Below are 14,686 nucleotides of genomic sequence, written 5' to 3' on the forward strand. Positions count from 1 at the left end.
GAGCTCAGTATTTAGGCAGTAACATGAATTTTAGCTTTCTGCTTGCTCTTTTGTCAGGAAATATGTATTGCCTGGACTTCAATGGAAATGGACAGTTTCAGAGGCAATCACGACAAAAGGCAATAATTTTTGAAGAGATTAGACAATGATAGCAAAAGATTAGCAGAAGTACTCTCAAGTATTATCATTCAGGATCTTAGCATAGTAGTGAATTCTTGCCTCATTTGCTTCAACAACAAAGCAGTGATTATATACATGTTATGTTGACAGTACTGTATGCGTGTTTTAAAGCAGTATGCAAAAAGAAATTGAATGGATTAGACAAAACCTGGTGTTTGTTGCCTCATCTCTGAAAGATGAGTTTTTTATGGTGTTGGAATGCTGGCTTGTAGCATCTGCAGAAACCAAAAGGTGTGTTTCAAGATAGGGTTGTAGGCTGGCCTGGACTCTTCCTGTAGCTTTTTAGTATCTGGTTGTTCTGACAGTTGTGGCCAACTTAGTATTCTAGGGACAGATTGCAGCTTCTGTTTATTCATGGCCTCTTTTTGAAGTTAACAGAAAAAATCTTTTTTTGCCTGTAACAGTGAGGCTATTAAAACAGTCTGAAGTTTAGACAGCTCTCAGGATGTAGTGTAGTCCCATGAGCTCACTTGTCTCTTCATGCTCTCTTTTATGGGCTGCAGGTATGAAAACAACTGTCAGTGAAGCAGAACATCCTCTGTTGTGTGAAGGCACACGAAGGGAGAAAGGGGATCTGGCACTAGCCCTGATGATCACTTACAAGGATGATCAGTCTAAGCTGAAGAAGGTGAGTTTCCCTTTGAAAGGGGAGAGAAGGAAGGTTTGGGTTTTGATGGATTTGATAGTTTTGCCAGTGAGTGTAAGTTGCTGTGTCACATACTGATGTTTTACAAGCTATGTTGTGGAATTTATATTCATCCACTGCTGCAAAACCTGATTGTATGGAGCGTGTTGCCCTGGGAGAGGCATTCTTTCCATAGGTTTCTTAAGATCCAGTCAGGACATGTGTTGTCACTGCTTTTATTGCTAAGACAAGTCCACTCCTAAGGGTTTTTGGTGTGCAGTCTGTGTGTGGTCTGGGAATTGCATATGTTTTGCTGCAGGGATATTGGCCTGCAGAACAGTATAGCTAGCAAAAGCTCTGTTTCTTAACCTCTCACCTCTTTGATATACTAGTTCATTACACCTGTCTTAATTTCCTATGTAAGAGAGAGAGACTAAAACTCTGCCTGTCCACCCCAAAGGAAGAAAAAAATTTGAAAACTGCTGAAGCTTCAGAAAAGGTTTTATTAATCTTTTATATTCAGAAATCCTCCTACACAGCAAGAACTACATTATTAGTGTCTTTTTGTCTCCTAAAAGAGAAGCATTTTTGCTATACTCTTCTCCAGGGAATAACAGGGACACTGTGATATCAATCATCTGTGCATAAATGATCTGTCAGACTTGTGGTGTTGATTAAATATGGAGAACAAACAGTAGAAGTGGACAAACCCTTAGAATGTGGTGATGCATTGTTCCCCAATTACATTATAAATTATGACAAGAAAATGTTGCTATAGGCCAGTATAAAGCAGTTTCTCTAGTGGCTTTGCCCGTTTCTCAGTAATGTATGACAGGATTTTCTGAATGGTGAGCGTGGAATTTTTCTGACTTAAACAACATTTGACAGAACTAAATTTAGAATTCTCCATTCTGTCCTTGCTATACCAGAATTGCTTATTTTTTGTGAGTTTTGGGTGCTTTTCAAGTAAAGCCAGTGGCTGTTTCAAGTGAAAATGTGGTATTACTGAGTCTTTCCTTCCTCAAGCAATGCAGAGCACATGGCTCTCAACTGTGCATTGCATTGCTCTTTGGTGCAGGAAGATGATGCATATTTTCTTTTTTTCTCCAACAAATAAAATTTGTTGTCCACCAGGAAGTTGATTTGATATTTTACCTCTTTATCTTAGTGTAATGCCTGGTCTCTTACCCTTCTGCTGAGTGCCTTTTTTTTTCCCTTGTTGTTGAAGATTTTAGACAAACTCCTGGACAGAGAAAGTCAAACTCACAAACCGCAGACGCTGAGCTCCTTCTACTCATCCAGCAAGCCTGCAGTGGCCAACCAAAAATCTCCTTCCAAACATGCTGCCCAGTCTGCTGCAGCTATCCAGCAGCTTCCAGGGACTTCTGTCACTCAGCAAGCTGCTGTAAGCACTGCAGTCCAGAGCAGTCCTGAGAACTTTGTGGAGAAGAGTACACAGGGTAAGAAGTGGTTTGTAACAGCTATCCTAAAATTTTCCACAGTTACAGCCTATTTTCCAAATCTTGAGTGAAGTGTTCTTGGCCTAGTGTCAGGTGATCTGCTTTATAACTGAAAGAAAACTGACATAATCCTGCTCATAAATATAATTAATTTCATATAAATCCTTTATCTGTTGATGCTTGTATCTTTTAAATGGCCATGTCTGATTTTAGAGATACAGAAACAAGATGGTGTTGACGTTGTCCCTGTTCTGTTTAGCAGAGAGCTCTCAGAGGTCCCCCTGTGAGCCAGCTGCAGAGGCCACTGTTTTGAAACAGGAGGGGAAGGTCCCCAGTCGCCTGGCCCTTGGAAACCGAGGTGGATACAATGGGAGATGCTGGGGCTCACCTGTCAGGCAGAAGAAGAAACACACAGGTGGGAATGGACTAGCTCATACAGCACCTAGTGCTTCCTTAGGCAGTCTGCTGGGAGAAGGGCTTTTTACAAGGACATGTAGTGATATGACAAAGGATAACAGCTTTAAGCTGAAAGCTGGCAGATATAGATTGGACATTAGGAAGAAGGTCTTTATTGTAAGGGTAGTGAGGCTCTGAACAGGTTGTACAGAGAAGTGGTGGATGCCCCATCCCTGGGAGTTCAAGACCAGGTTGGATGGGACTGAACAAACTGTTCTATGATTCTGGGATTTTACTTGTCAGCCTTTCCTGTACAACAGAAGCAGCTGAGTATCTCTGAGGTGTTTGACATGGACAAATAAGATTTGCTCCATAAATTTCCTGCCTTTCTTGCACCAGTTATGTTCTGTGTGATGGATTAGATACCCAGAGCTGAATGACTGCTGACTCTAGAAGTGCAGCACTGTGCTCCTGGATCCAGAAATAAATTCAGAGAAGCTGCTGCCTCTCTACACTTCTCTTGGGAAGGGTATAAGTTAGAGGCAGAGGATGTGAAGGTTGGGCAGCATGTATCTGAAGGGTTTTCTTCCTATTTGTATAATCTGTGGAACTTGACTAAGTACATTTGCTTCTTGTTATCATACTCTGCCACAAAACTTGGCAGGTGGAGTGAGGGGCTGTGATGGTGTGAAGGGGGAAATAAAGATGCCTTGTTCTTGGACTCCTCTGCATTTTAATCCAAGAATTACAAAATGTCACTGATGTCTTTGGCCAAATTGATTTGATTTAACCTCTCTCAATTTACAATGAATGCCTGTCAGCCCTAAGGCAGTCACTGACACAACTGATCTTAGCTGGTACTGCAGGTGATATGGTTCAGAGTTTACCTTCCTGCATTGCATTTACCAGCCCTGGTGACATTTCTGTTTTGGTTCTGGTGTTGTAGGCATGGCTAGTATTGACAGCAGTGCTCCTGAAACCACTTCTGACAGTTCTCCAACACTCAGTCGGCGTCCTCTACGTGGGGGCTGGGCAACAACATCCTGGGGCAGAGGACAGGACAGTGACAGCATCAGCAGTTCTTCAAGTGATTCACTGGGATCTTCCTCTTCCAGTGGCAGTAGGAGAGCAAGTGGGGGAGCCCGTGCAAAGACTGTGGAAGTTGGCAGGTAATGAATAATACCAATACACAGAGGCAACCTATAGGCCTGATGATGGGGACATGCCATGTGTGCATCAGGAAATACTTTATGGGGAAAATTTGCTGTGTTTCCTCTAGACCCCAAAGACAGGAGCTCCAGCTGGCAAACTTGGGGTACTTATGTGAAAGATTCTTCTGTCTTTCTTCTAGGTATAAAGGGAGGCGGCTGGAGAGCCATGCTCCTCATGTCCCAAACCAGCCCTCAGAGGCAGCTGCTCACTTCTACTTTGAATTGGCTAAGACAGTCCTTATCAAAGCAGGTGGAAACAGCAGTACCTCTATCTTCACCCACCCTTCCTCCAGCGGTGGGCACCAGGGACCACACCGCAACCTTCACCTCTGCGCCTTTGAGATTGGGCTGTATGCACTAGGGCTGCACAACTTCGTGTCTCCCAACTGGCTCTCTCGAACTTACTCCTCACATGTCTCCTGGATCACAGGTTACAGCAAAGCTTTTTTGGGAGGATGACTTTTGGGCAGGAAGTGGGGTAGGGGAGCAAGCTTGTTCTTGAGAATGGTGATACTGATGTGCTGTAGGAGCCATGTGAGCAGCTCACACAGCTGCAGTAGTTACTGATCAGCATTGATTTGCACAGTGGTGGTTACTTTGGCCTGGAAAGTTCTTGTGACCTCTTTCTCGTTTGAACTGCAAAATGCTTCAGTCTAAAAAGCCCACTTCTCATACAGAGACTGGTCTTTACCTCTCCTTCAGAAGTGTGCTGAAGAGACAGACATGTGTCAAGTCTGAACATGCTCTCTGGCAGTGTTCAGTTCTCACTTTCCACTTCCTTTTGATTGCAACCATACCTACTACCTATCCATATGGCTTTAGAGGCCTTAAAAAATACACTTTAAAAAATTCATGTTTTCCTGATGTGAATTACTAGACTGGCAGTCCAGACTGGTTTGTGGGTACTAAAATCAGCTATAGCAAGTACTTTTGCTATTTCCAATGCATTTTAGCTTAAGTAATGGTGTCCTCACTCACCACTTGCTCATTGAGGGCTCTTGTTTGTCCTGTGTTTTGGGAAGAGGCACCTAAATTTGATGTGAACCTTAATGGAAGCAACTGGGTTGTGTCACTGCTGCTGAAGGAAGTGAAGAATGAAGCTGCTGTTGAAAGAAAGCTGACTAACTGTGCTGGGCAATACAGTGTTGTGAGAGTCTCTCTCACTCTTCTTCTTAGGGCAGGCCATGGAGATTGGTAGTGCAGCCTTGAACATCTTGGTGGAGTGTTGGGATGGACATCTAACTCCCCCAGAGGTGGCATCATTGGCAGACAGAGCTTCACGGGCCAGAGACTCCAACATGGTGCGGGCAGCTGCTGAACTGGCACTCAGCTGCCTGCCTCATGCCCATGCCCTGAACCCAAACGAGATCCAGAGGGCTCTGGTGCAGTGTAAGGAACAGGTGAGCATCATATGGCAGCTGCTAGTGGAGGCTGTTTTCTAGTATCGAGGATGTGCTGTTGTTACCTGTGGGGTTGGCTCCTTTGCTACTGCCCAGCCTTAATCCCAGTTCTCTGGATTTCTTATGTTTCATGAATAACACTGGTTATTCTGCTGCATAGCATCTGGCTGGTCCCCATAATATTAGTCATTTTAGCGGGCCTTGTACTTCTCCCCTCTTGTAGTTTTTCCTTCTTGTGTTTCTCATTTTACATTCTTAACTTCTTCTTTTGTTTCACTGCTCCCAGGACAACCTGATGCTGGAAAAGGCCTGCATGGCAGTAGAAGAGGCAGCTAAAGGAGGTGGTGTGTACCCAGAAGTCCTGTTTGAAGTAGCTCATCAGTGGTACTGGCTTTATGAACAGACTGTTGGTGGGACCCCAGCCCAGAGAGAAGGTGCCACTGGCTGCAGTGCCGGTGGCGCGCGGGCCGTGTCCGAAGCAGCACGTGGCCTGGCAGACAGCCGGGTGACCTCAGAGCCAACCACGGTGACAGTGGCAGCTGCAGTAACTGCAGCAGCAACCGTCATGCCAGTGATCTCTGTGGGGTCGACCATGTACCAGCAGCACACGGTGGCAGGGCCAGCAATGGCACATACACACACGCAGGGTCTCCACCCTTACACCACCCTTCAGACTCACATCCCCTGTAACCCCCAGTATATCGGACACACCATCCAGCACATGCCGCGCCCAGCAGTCTTCCCAGTCCCTGGCTCGGCGTATCCCCAGGTGAGTTTTGGCTGTGCCTTGTTCATTTACTGTGACCTTGTGGGGCTGCTTCTGGGGGAGTATGTTGGAGTGGGGAGAGCATGGGGCTCAGAACTGTCATGGCTTGAGATCAGGTCTCTCTTTCTGCTCTCACTTGCCAGTTGGTGACACTTACTTTGGCCCTCAGCTCAGCATTTGCACAGTAAGGAGCCTTTTGTGGCTGTGTTTAAAGTCTCAAGAGAATATAAAATATCATACATCAGTAGTTCCTAATTTCTGTTGCTCTGTAGTTTCTCAGAAGGCACTGGACAGAAAGCCTGTTTTCTTGAGAGCTTGCAGGCTAAACAGAGACTATGCTGGGAAAGCCAAATAAAGGTTATTTTTACCTTTGCCTATTTTTGAAGGTCTTGGAGTGGTTTTCTGCAAAATGATTAGGTTTTTAAAAGGAGGAGGAGCAAGCAGATGTAATGCTCATGTGGTGTGAGTTTCCTCCTTTGCTTCCTTCAGACTGGACTTTTAAAGCTCTGGGGCTTGTGTGGGGACATGATGTTTTGAATTACTTGTAAGTGGTGAGGTGAAGCAGACACGGCTGTTCTGTACCTTCTGTTGCAGGGTGTCCACCCAGCATTCATAGGGGCGCAGTACCCTTACTCAGTGACTGCACCGTCCCTGGCAGCTACAGCAGTGTCCTTCCCTGGCGTGCCCGTCCCCTCCATGACTCAGATCGCTGTGCATCCCTATCACAGTGAGACGGGACTGTCGCTGTCTTCCAATGTAGCGCGTAAGTTACACCTCTGGGCTGGGGAGCACAGGTTTCTTTACTGTCTCTTAACTCTTCACCAGTGAGGTCCTGTTCCTCATTGATTACAAGTGGAACAAGGGTTCTTGCACTGGAACGTTCTGGCCCAATGAATGCCATTTTAAAGGTGCGCATGCTCAGGGGTACTGGGATTCCCAAGGGGACCTGATACAGCTGGCAGAGAGAAACTTCTGTTCAGCTGAATTTCCAGTATGAGATTGTTTTGACCTCAAGACTAAATCATGTTTGGAGCCCTTGTGGTCTTTCTGACTTCTTTCTAACCGGTAAAAGCTTAATTCCTGCTCTCCTTGGGCAAGGTGAGCATGGATGACCTTGAGCAAACTCATGTAATTCTGTTGGGTCAGGTGAAGAGAGTGTAGGAAGCAGGCAGACTTCTGCTACAGAAGCACTACTAAATGTCTTTTCCTGCCTCAAAGGGTTGGAGGCAGCCAGTGCCCAAATGTGGAACTATCAGAGATGATGGATGTTTTGTCAAGAGTCATGTCAATAGCATTTGGAATGGGTGCTCATGTGTTGTGCTAGGGCTCAAGTGATGGTGAAAATCCATGAAGTAGCATGTAGCACTGGGACAACAGATGTTGACTGGATTGTGGACATGCTGTCATTGCCATGGAGTTCGGCACCAGTGGGTCGTGCTTGACCCCAATCTCTGCTAATCCATCATTGCAGAGGCTGTAATATTTCTCTGCTTTCAGTGTGTTGCAACTCACCAGGTGCTGCAAGACTGGTATGTGAAAAATACTGAAGAGTTGTGTTGGTCTCCTTCATATTCAGAGTATAAGTAGAATAATTTTAGTTATTTTTTATCCCGTATTTTGATGCTAAAAAGCTACCACAAAAGCAAATCAAACAGTCTTGAAGGCCTTAGGATCTGATAGCTGCCAGCCTTGAGCACAATCTGATGCTGTGACTTTTCATTGTGAAAAACCATTTCAGTACTCCTCCAAAGAGCTATGAATCTTCCAGAAGTGCTAATTCATCCTAGAATGCTTTAAATACCAAAAGGAGAAAACAACCCCACCCTTTCCAGTTGCCATTGTTTACAGCTTCCATAAACTTATTTTCAGTTCTTACAATACTGTTTCACTGTTCCTCAAGTACAGAATCATGTGGTGAGGCCTGAGCTCTGGCAATAATTTACCTCATTCTTATGGGTTATTCTCCTTGGCCAGACTTCAAACACAGTATGAATTTTGCTGTGCTTTGTGCGTTGTTTGGCACCCTGTGTCTCCTTGGTTGAGGAGGTTAGACAGGTCTTTCCTGGGAGACACATTGTTCTCAGGTATTCAACTGTTCACTAGCAAACATGGAGGGGGAAATTACAAGGAACTTAGAGCATTGCTCAAGCTGGTGTAGTAGCATCACAGAGAAACTGTGAAATAAGGGCAACAGTGTGCACACACCTAATGGCATCTGTGCTCTGGAGTTCTCAAGCAAACCTTGCTTTTTACTCTTTGTACCTTTCTTGAGAGGGACAGGTAAATTTGAGTCTTGTAAGAGTGCAGCTTAGTGACTCAGTGTTTACTGCTGTCCGTACAAGTTTAGGTGGTACAATGAAATGGATTTGCATTTGAAACCTTTCATTTCCCTTGAGCTTGCTTATACTAGTTAAGGTCTGAAGGTGACAACTTCTCAAGTCTCCCTGCTGTTTTTACTGTTGGTACATGCTGCCAGTGTGTGCAGTGACTGTTCTTTCCAGGGATGATTGGAGGTCAGCCTCCAGTGACGGCCTTCCTGAACGCAGTGACAGCTGTCATACAGCCCAAGTGGAAGAATCTTGCATTGTTGGACTTGATCTTTGAGTGACTTAATTCTGTTCCTGCTCAGTAATGGTCCTAGCAGTTTCTCATCAGGTGTAGACATACACATGATTGTTTCCTTGGACAAGAAATCAGAACCAAATATTTTATTTAATGATAGCAAATGCATTCAAATCAACATACACGTCTACAAGTAAAACATGGATTTTGTGCATGTTCACGAGATACTGCAGAAGAAATGGACACACATGTTACTGACCCTGTCAGGCCCACCTTGCAAACAGAATAGGGCTTTTCCTGGCCCATTGTATTTCAGTTGTAAGCCTGTGGGTTTTGATTGCTTTATTGTTCTGTTTAGGGGAATATAACCCTACACTGGCAGGGGGCAGTCAGGTGAAGGAGATGATGTCCCAAGTAAACCTTCCTTTAGGCTGGTGCTGGGTCCTAATGCTGCTGTTTTGCTCTCTTCAGTAGGCAGTGTCCATGCAGGATCAACGTTCCCAGCGATTCAGGGTGCTTCCTTGACAACTCTGTCCTCACAGCCCACCTCCCTCGTTACGGGGGGTTTTCCTGCCGAGGATGAGCAGCACAGTCAGCCTGTGAGCCCCCAGGGTCTGCACTACCTCCACTCTGCATACCGAGTTGGTAAGGATGGCCAAGTGGGTTTCTGTAGTCCCCTTGAGAGGGATTCAGGGCAAGGCTGCAGGTTTTCACTGTCAATTTGGCAGTTGGCTACTGCACCTGTTGGGGGTGAATGCACCTGAGGGACATGGGAAAAGCAAGTTGATGATCAGATGTGGAGTCTAAAAGTGAAGGCAAAGCATTGTAAGATTGAACAATTGCTTTTCAGGACCATCAGAGCAGAAAAGAAAGCTAAGTGGGTTAAAGCTGGGAAGAGTCTTGCCTTTCAGCAGACGTAGAAAGGAGCCTGAGTAGGCCTCCAAGGATGTGACTGTGCAAGTTGTGATTATATGATAAAATGATATTTGGCTCCTGCTGCTCATGGATGGGGAGGGCACACCTCTAGTTTAATGCCAGCTGAGTCTTCAGATGCACAAAGGAAGTGCCCTGTGCCTCTCCAGTTATTTGTTGAAGATAGATGCAGGAGGAACTTATATGTAGTGAAGAGTGGGTATGTAATTAGCATTCCTTTCCCAGTCACACTGGTTATGAGAAAATAAGAGAGTCTGCCTGAATTGCCATTGGTACAAGGATAGCAGTCTTATGGTTTGGGATGAAGCTTAGATTGCAGTAAGCTACTGTACTAGTAAGTAGTAAGCTACTTGTACGTACTCATGGTTCAACCCAGTGGATGCTTGATGTAGGATAAAGAAGCCTCTAAAATAAGCAAAGGAAGAGAAACAGCAGGAAAATGGAAGGAAAGCTTGACTTTTTTGTTGAAAGCCAGAATAGGGAGTACTTGTTAGCTGGAAAGGTGTGCAGGTGTCTTTTAAAATATCAGTGGTACATGGCATGCCATGAAAGGTGTTTAATAACCTGAATAAGAGAGAGGCACAGGCAGGGAAGATGGTCTGGAAGATCAGAACGTGGCACATGTTGGTATTTGAATACTGTTGAAATGGGTAGATTTGTCTGAAGAACTGTAATGGCATAAGTGAAATGTTTGCAGATTGGCAATACTGCAGCTCAGTGGTGGCCTGTTGTCTTTGCTGCAGAGCAGGTTGGTTTGGGTAGCTTCTCTGTTGCAAAATTTAGATCAAAAGCTTTGCTTTCAGGACATCTCTTGTAGTGCAGCCTTTGGGGCTCTCTTGCTTGACGCTGCTGTGGGTGCTTGAGTGCCTCTTTGCAGCTCTGGTGAGGGGTGATGGCTGTGCAGGTTTCCCAGCTTGAAGCAGCAGATCCAGATGTTCTTGCAGATAGTTCCTGTGCTGGCAGGCTCCAAGGTTGCCCTTTTGTTTCTGTCTGGACTCTGCAGCTGTGGAATTTTCTGTTGGTGAGGGGCAGGCCAGTCAGGTTGTGTTGCAGTGAGTGAAATGCTAGACTCAGCCTTACTGGGCAGAAGTGCTGCTTGACTGTGGCTGCCCCTTTCTCACAGGGATGCTGGCTCTGGAGATGCTTGGCCGAAGAGCTCACAACGACCATCCCAACAACTTCTCCCGCAGCCCGCCCTACACTGAGGATGTAAAATGGCTGCTTGGGTTAGCTGCAAAGTTAGGTAAGGCTCAGAGCAGTACTTAACAGAAATCCACTTGCTGGGATTTGGGCCATGGTGGGAAAAAGCTCTTGGAGCGAAGCCTCAAAGATTGGGTGAGCCTGATAGCAGTGCCATTCCTGAGAGAAGATCCCTCCTGCTCTTTCATCCCGTCATTTGTCCCATTTTTGGGTTCTGTAGGCATGCTGTTGAATTTTGAGTCACTGGATGAAGTACATGAGATTGGACAGGGTTCAGAGCTTGTATCTCTTCCATTCTATAATATTGATTCTTTCTCTTCCATTTGCACTGTATTGTAGGTATTCCTCTTACGTATATTTATACCTTCTGTGAAGATTTTTATATAGCAATAGGTGCTCAAAACATCTATTTTTGGGGGGTTGCTTGTTTTTACTTCCGTTTTGCTCTTGGATCTTTTTTGTCAGCTCACTTTCTAAATGCTTTCATAAGCAGTAAGCTAAAAAAATCTTAACCAACAGCCTGTTTAGTGGGACAGCTTCTGCTGCTCCTGCTGGCAGAGCTCCACCGTAGGAAGTGGTGGGGAAGCTTGACTTATGTCTACAGCCTCCTTAAAGCCTGAGTGCTGAGGCATCTGGGTGCTTCCTTGATGGGCAGTCAGGAAACAATGGAGAAGGTAGTGTGTTATCCTTGTATTTCTAGTAACTTTGCCACATTAATTTCCTTTCATATCTCCTTTAAAGAAAAGTGAATTTGGAAACACCAGTAGCTGAGGTGGTACCTGGTCTCTCCTCAGACCTGATGGGTATAGCAGAATCTTCTCTGTCCCATGAGTCTGCTAGACTGTCTCCCCCAAGCCTGCTGGAGGATGCAGTACTGTGAGAAGAAGGTGCTCCAGATCCAGGTTCTTGCTGTGAAGTGTGATTTCTTGTGTGTCTGTTACCTTAGCACTGTTGTTCTGACTTCCTCCTGTGCAGGTGTAAACTACGTGCATCAGTTTTGCGTTGGTGCTGCCAAGGGGGTGCTGAGCCCTTTTGTGCTTCAGGAGATCATCATGGAAGCTCTACAGAGGCTCAACCCTGCGCATGTGCACAACCACCTGCGCACCCCAGCCTTCCACCAGCTGGTGCAGAGGTGCCAGCAGGCCTATATGCAGGTAAAGTGTGGCTTATCTTCCTGCCTGTCAGAGCTGCCAGGCCATTGCCTGCCTTGGAGGTGCTGCCTTTGTGTGCATGTGCAGAGGGGAAGGGGCCTTGGGCACTGGGAGCTGAAGTGGTCCATTCCTGATGCATCCTTCTCCCTCAGCAGGGACTGGAATAGGCATCACCTGCCTGTATGGGGGCTGCATGCAAAGGATCTCACTGTACTGCTTCTGCCAAGGCCTTCCACCTCCTGTGCTCTTCCATGAAGGCTGGGGTGGTTGTGTTCTTCCTCACTCTGAATGCTATGTGTACCTTTTAATTTCTGAACTTTCTTTATGTTTTCAAGCCTCATGTCCACCCCGTCCCTAGCCCATCCTTTTTACTTTCTTGTTAGCAGTAGCCTGTTTTCCCCTTCTCATGAAGGGGGAAAACCATTGGCTGTCTGGTGTGCCAGTGCTGACACCAACAGTGGAAATAGCTTGGTTAGCTACCAGCACAGATATCCCTCTCAGGCTTTGTTGAAACCAGTGTTTCAGTGAGCCAGCTGGAATATTAAAGCTGCCTGCTCTTTAAAACAGTGCAGTCAGGACACATCACATATACCTTCTTCTTGAATAAACGACCAAAGGGTGATTCTGTAGCCATATTGTCAAGGTTGGATTAGCTATTCTATCATCCTAGATGGTATTTTTGAGACATGACAGCTTCTTCATTTGGCCTTGAAAGCTAAGCCTGCTGGCTTGGGGCCTTGTTTGAGAAGCTGATAGAAGTGACAGTGTTAAGCCTAGAGATATTTTGTAGCAATTTAGTGTAAACTTAACTCAGCCCATGTCCCTTAGCAAAGAGATGTGCAGTGACCAGGCTGGGTGTAACCTGCAGAATGAAAGGTTGTAAGGGTTGGATGCTGGTGTGATGGAATATTACCTGGGCCTTTAGTGCTGTACTATGGCTCAATACAGTGCTCATGACATAGAGGACACTTGCTGATGCTGCATTTTGGTGCTCTGAGGGAGCACTGCCCTTGGGTGTGCTGGGGTGTAGGATACAGCACTGCTGCCTTTGAGGTACTCTTCTCTGTCAGAGTTGCCAGTCTTGGACCACTGGTGGGTAACAGGACCATGTGACCTATTGCTCTGGGAGCTCAATCTTGTGAGTGTCACCAGCAGGAGGGCGGTGAGCAAATGCCTTAAGGCTCTTTCCCTTTTCCCATCCAGTACATCCATCATCGGCTGATCCATCTCACTCCAGCTGACTACGATGACTTTGTGAATGCCATCCGCAGCGCCAGAAGCGCCTTCTGCCTGACTCCCATGGGCATGATGCAGTTTAATGATATTCTCCAGAACCTAAAGCGCAGCAAGCAGACAAAGGAGCTGTGGCAAAGGGTCTCTCTGGAAATGACCACCTTCTCACCATGACATCAGGTGGAGCTCCACGGACACACAACCCTTTGCCCAACATAGTTTTAGTTCCATTTACACCATCCTTCCTTCTGGTGTCTTTTTTATTTTAGTTTTAACTTGTTGGAAGCCACTGATCTGATGTATTTATACCATGACATTCCTCTCCAGCACTGTTGCGTGTTGGCGCTCTGCTTTGCTCGCTCTTCCTCCTCCTTCTCAGGGGGCTGCAGGCTTGAGAAGCATCAGGAAATGAGAAGGAAGTTGAGCTGGCTGCCCTGTGTAGTCACTGCTTTTCTCCCTGAGCCCTGGAGGCTGTCCTGCGAGCAGTTTGCAGTGTGATTGCGCACATGTTAGAGGGGTTGGGGATTCTGTCTGAAATATTTATTTTAGCATTTATAAATATGTAAACTTTTTTTTTTGTATGGGCTTCTCTTACTCCACACACCATCTCCTTTTGGAGAGTGGCTGGAACTGCTGTGCACAGCGAGTGCTTCCTCCATCCCTTTCAGCAACTCCTGGTGAGAGAAGCTGAGACTAGAGTAGCAGGGCCAGGGCCACCTCTGCAGCTTTCTGCAGCAGCTGAGGACAGAGGCTGGAGCTCGGGCAGTGAGTCCTTGACTGCACTGAGCTGCCTGGAGACTGCCAGGAGTGCTTGAGCTCTTTCTCAGGAGCGTCCCTCACTGGGCACTGCTGGCTCATAGAATGTTTTGATCCTGGTTGTTCCAAGTTGTACAATCCTGTTTCTTTTGGCTGGGGTATTACTCTCCTGTAATCACTTTCTTATCCCTCGTCTCTTCTCGTTTCCTGATTAAACACTTGTTTTCTTAGACTGACTCTCTCTTCTCTCTGCTATGATGTTGGCAGTCTGAAGGAGCTGGCCAGCTGTGTGTCAGTGGGAGTTCCTATGAGCCCGGGTAGGTGGCTGCTGTGCTCTGGAGAGCAGCAGTCCAGCACAACATGGGGCCCAAAGGTTTCTTGCCTGGTACTGCTCTGACAATGACCTGCCTCTGCAGAGGCTGAGCTACATGTTTGATGGGTGTTAGGAGAGTTGGTGGTAAGTCTGGGATGTTCTTCCTACAGTTCTGTCAGTCACTGGCTTCCTTTTCTAGCCTTGATACTGTGTGATAATGCAGAGCCTTGTCTTTCCCAAGTATTGTGTAGAACACCAGCTGCTCCCATGTATTGGTGGTATGAGAGGTATGTGGTGGACTGTGAAAGGTATCTAGTAGGGATGGCATTGCAGAAAATTAAGTTTAGATAGCTTAAGTGTATAAGCACATAGCTTTCAGGGCTTTTAAAAGTGGAAGTTAGATGACTTATGGATGTTAAGAATCCCATTTCTCAGCAGTAATGTATTTTGCTTCTTACTTGGGTTTAGCCAATGAGTTTTAATTTCTGCAAGTTAGAAAT

The 14,686-nt window shown here is 46.0% G+C and overlaps 1 protein-coding gene across 3 annotated transcripts in view; it reads left to right on the forward strand.

The window, feature by feature from the left end:
• ZSWIM8 (zinc finger SWIM-type containing 8) overlaps positions 1-14,103 on the forward strand; it is a 54,841-nt gene extending 40,738 nt beyond the window's left edge. The window contains exons 15-26 of one of the 3 annotated variants that reach the window (XM_036385562.2): positions 684-808; positions 2,034-2,265; positions 2,525-2,680; positions 3,608-3,830; positions 4,013-4,302; positions 5,049-5,272; positions 5,559-6,041; positions 6,633-6,801; positions 9,072-9,245; positions 10,657-10,776; positions 11,709-11,887; positions 13,088-14,103. In XM_036385562.2, coding sequence (XP_036241455.1) covers positions 684-808; positions 2,034-2,265; positions 2,525-2,680; positions 3,608-3,830; positions 4,013-4,302; positions 5,049-5,272; positions 5,559-6,041; positions 6,633-6,801; positions 9,072-9,245; positions 10,657-10,776; positions 11,709-11,887; positions 13,088-13,291 — 2,579 coding nt within the window. In that variant the 3' untranslated portion in view covers positions 13,292-14,103. The remainder of the gene's footprint in view (positions 1-683; positions 809-2,033; positions 2,266-2,524; positions 2,681-3,607; positions 3,831-4,012; positions 4,303-5,048; positions 5,273-5,558; positions 6,042-6,632; positions 6,802-9,071; positions 9,246-10,656; positions 10,777-11,708; positions 11,888-13,087) is intronic. The other 2 variants (XM_036385563.2, XM_036385564.2) reach the window with 2 other exon arrangements.
• The last annotated feature ends 583 nt before the right edge of the window (positions 14,104-14,686 follow it).

Source organism: Molothrus ater, chromosome 8 (assembly GCF_012460135.2).
Source record: "Molothrus ater isolate BHLD 08-10-18 breed brown headed cowbird chromosome 8, BPBGC_Mater_1.1, whole genome shotgun sequence".
In the NCBI taxonomy this organism is placed as follows: domain Eukaryota; kingdom Metazoa; phylum Chordata; class Aves; order Passeriformes; family Icteridae; genus Molothrus; species Molothrus ater.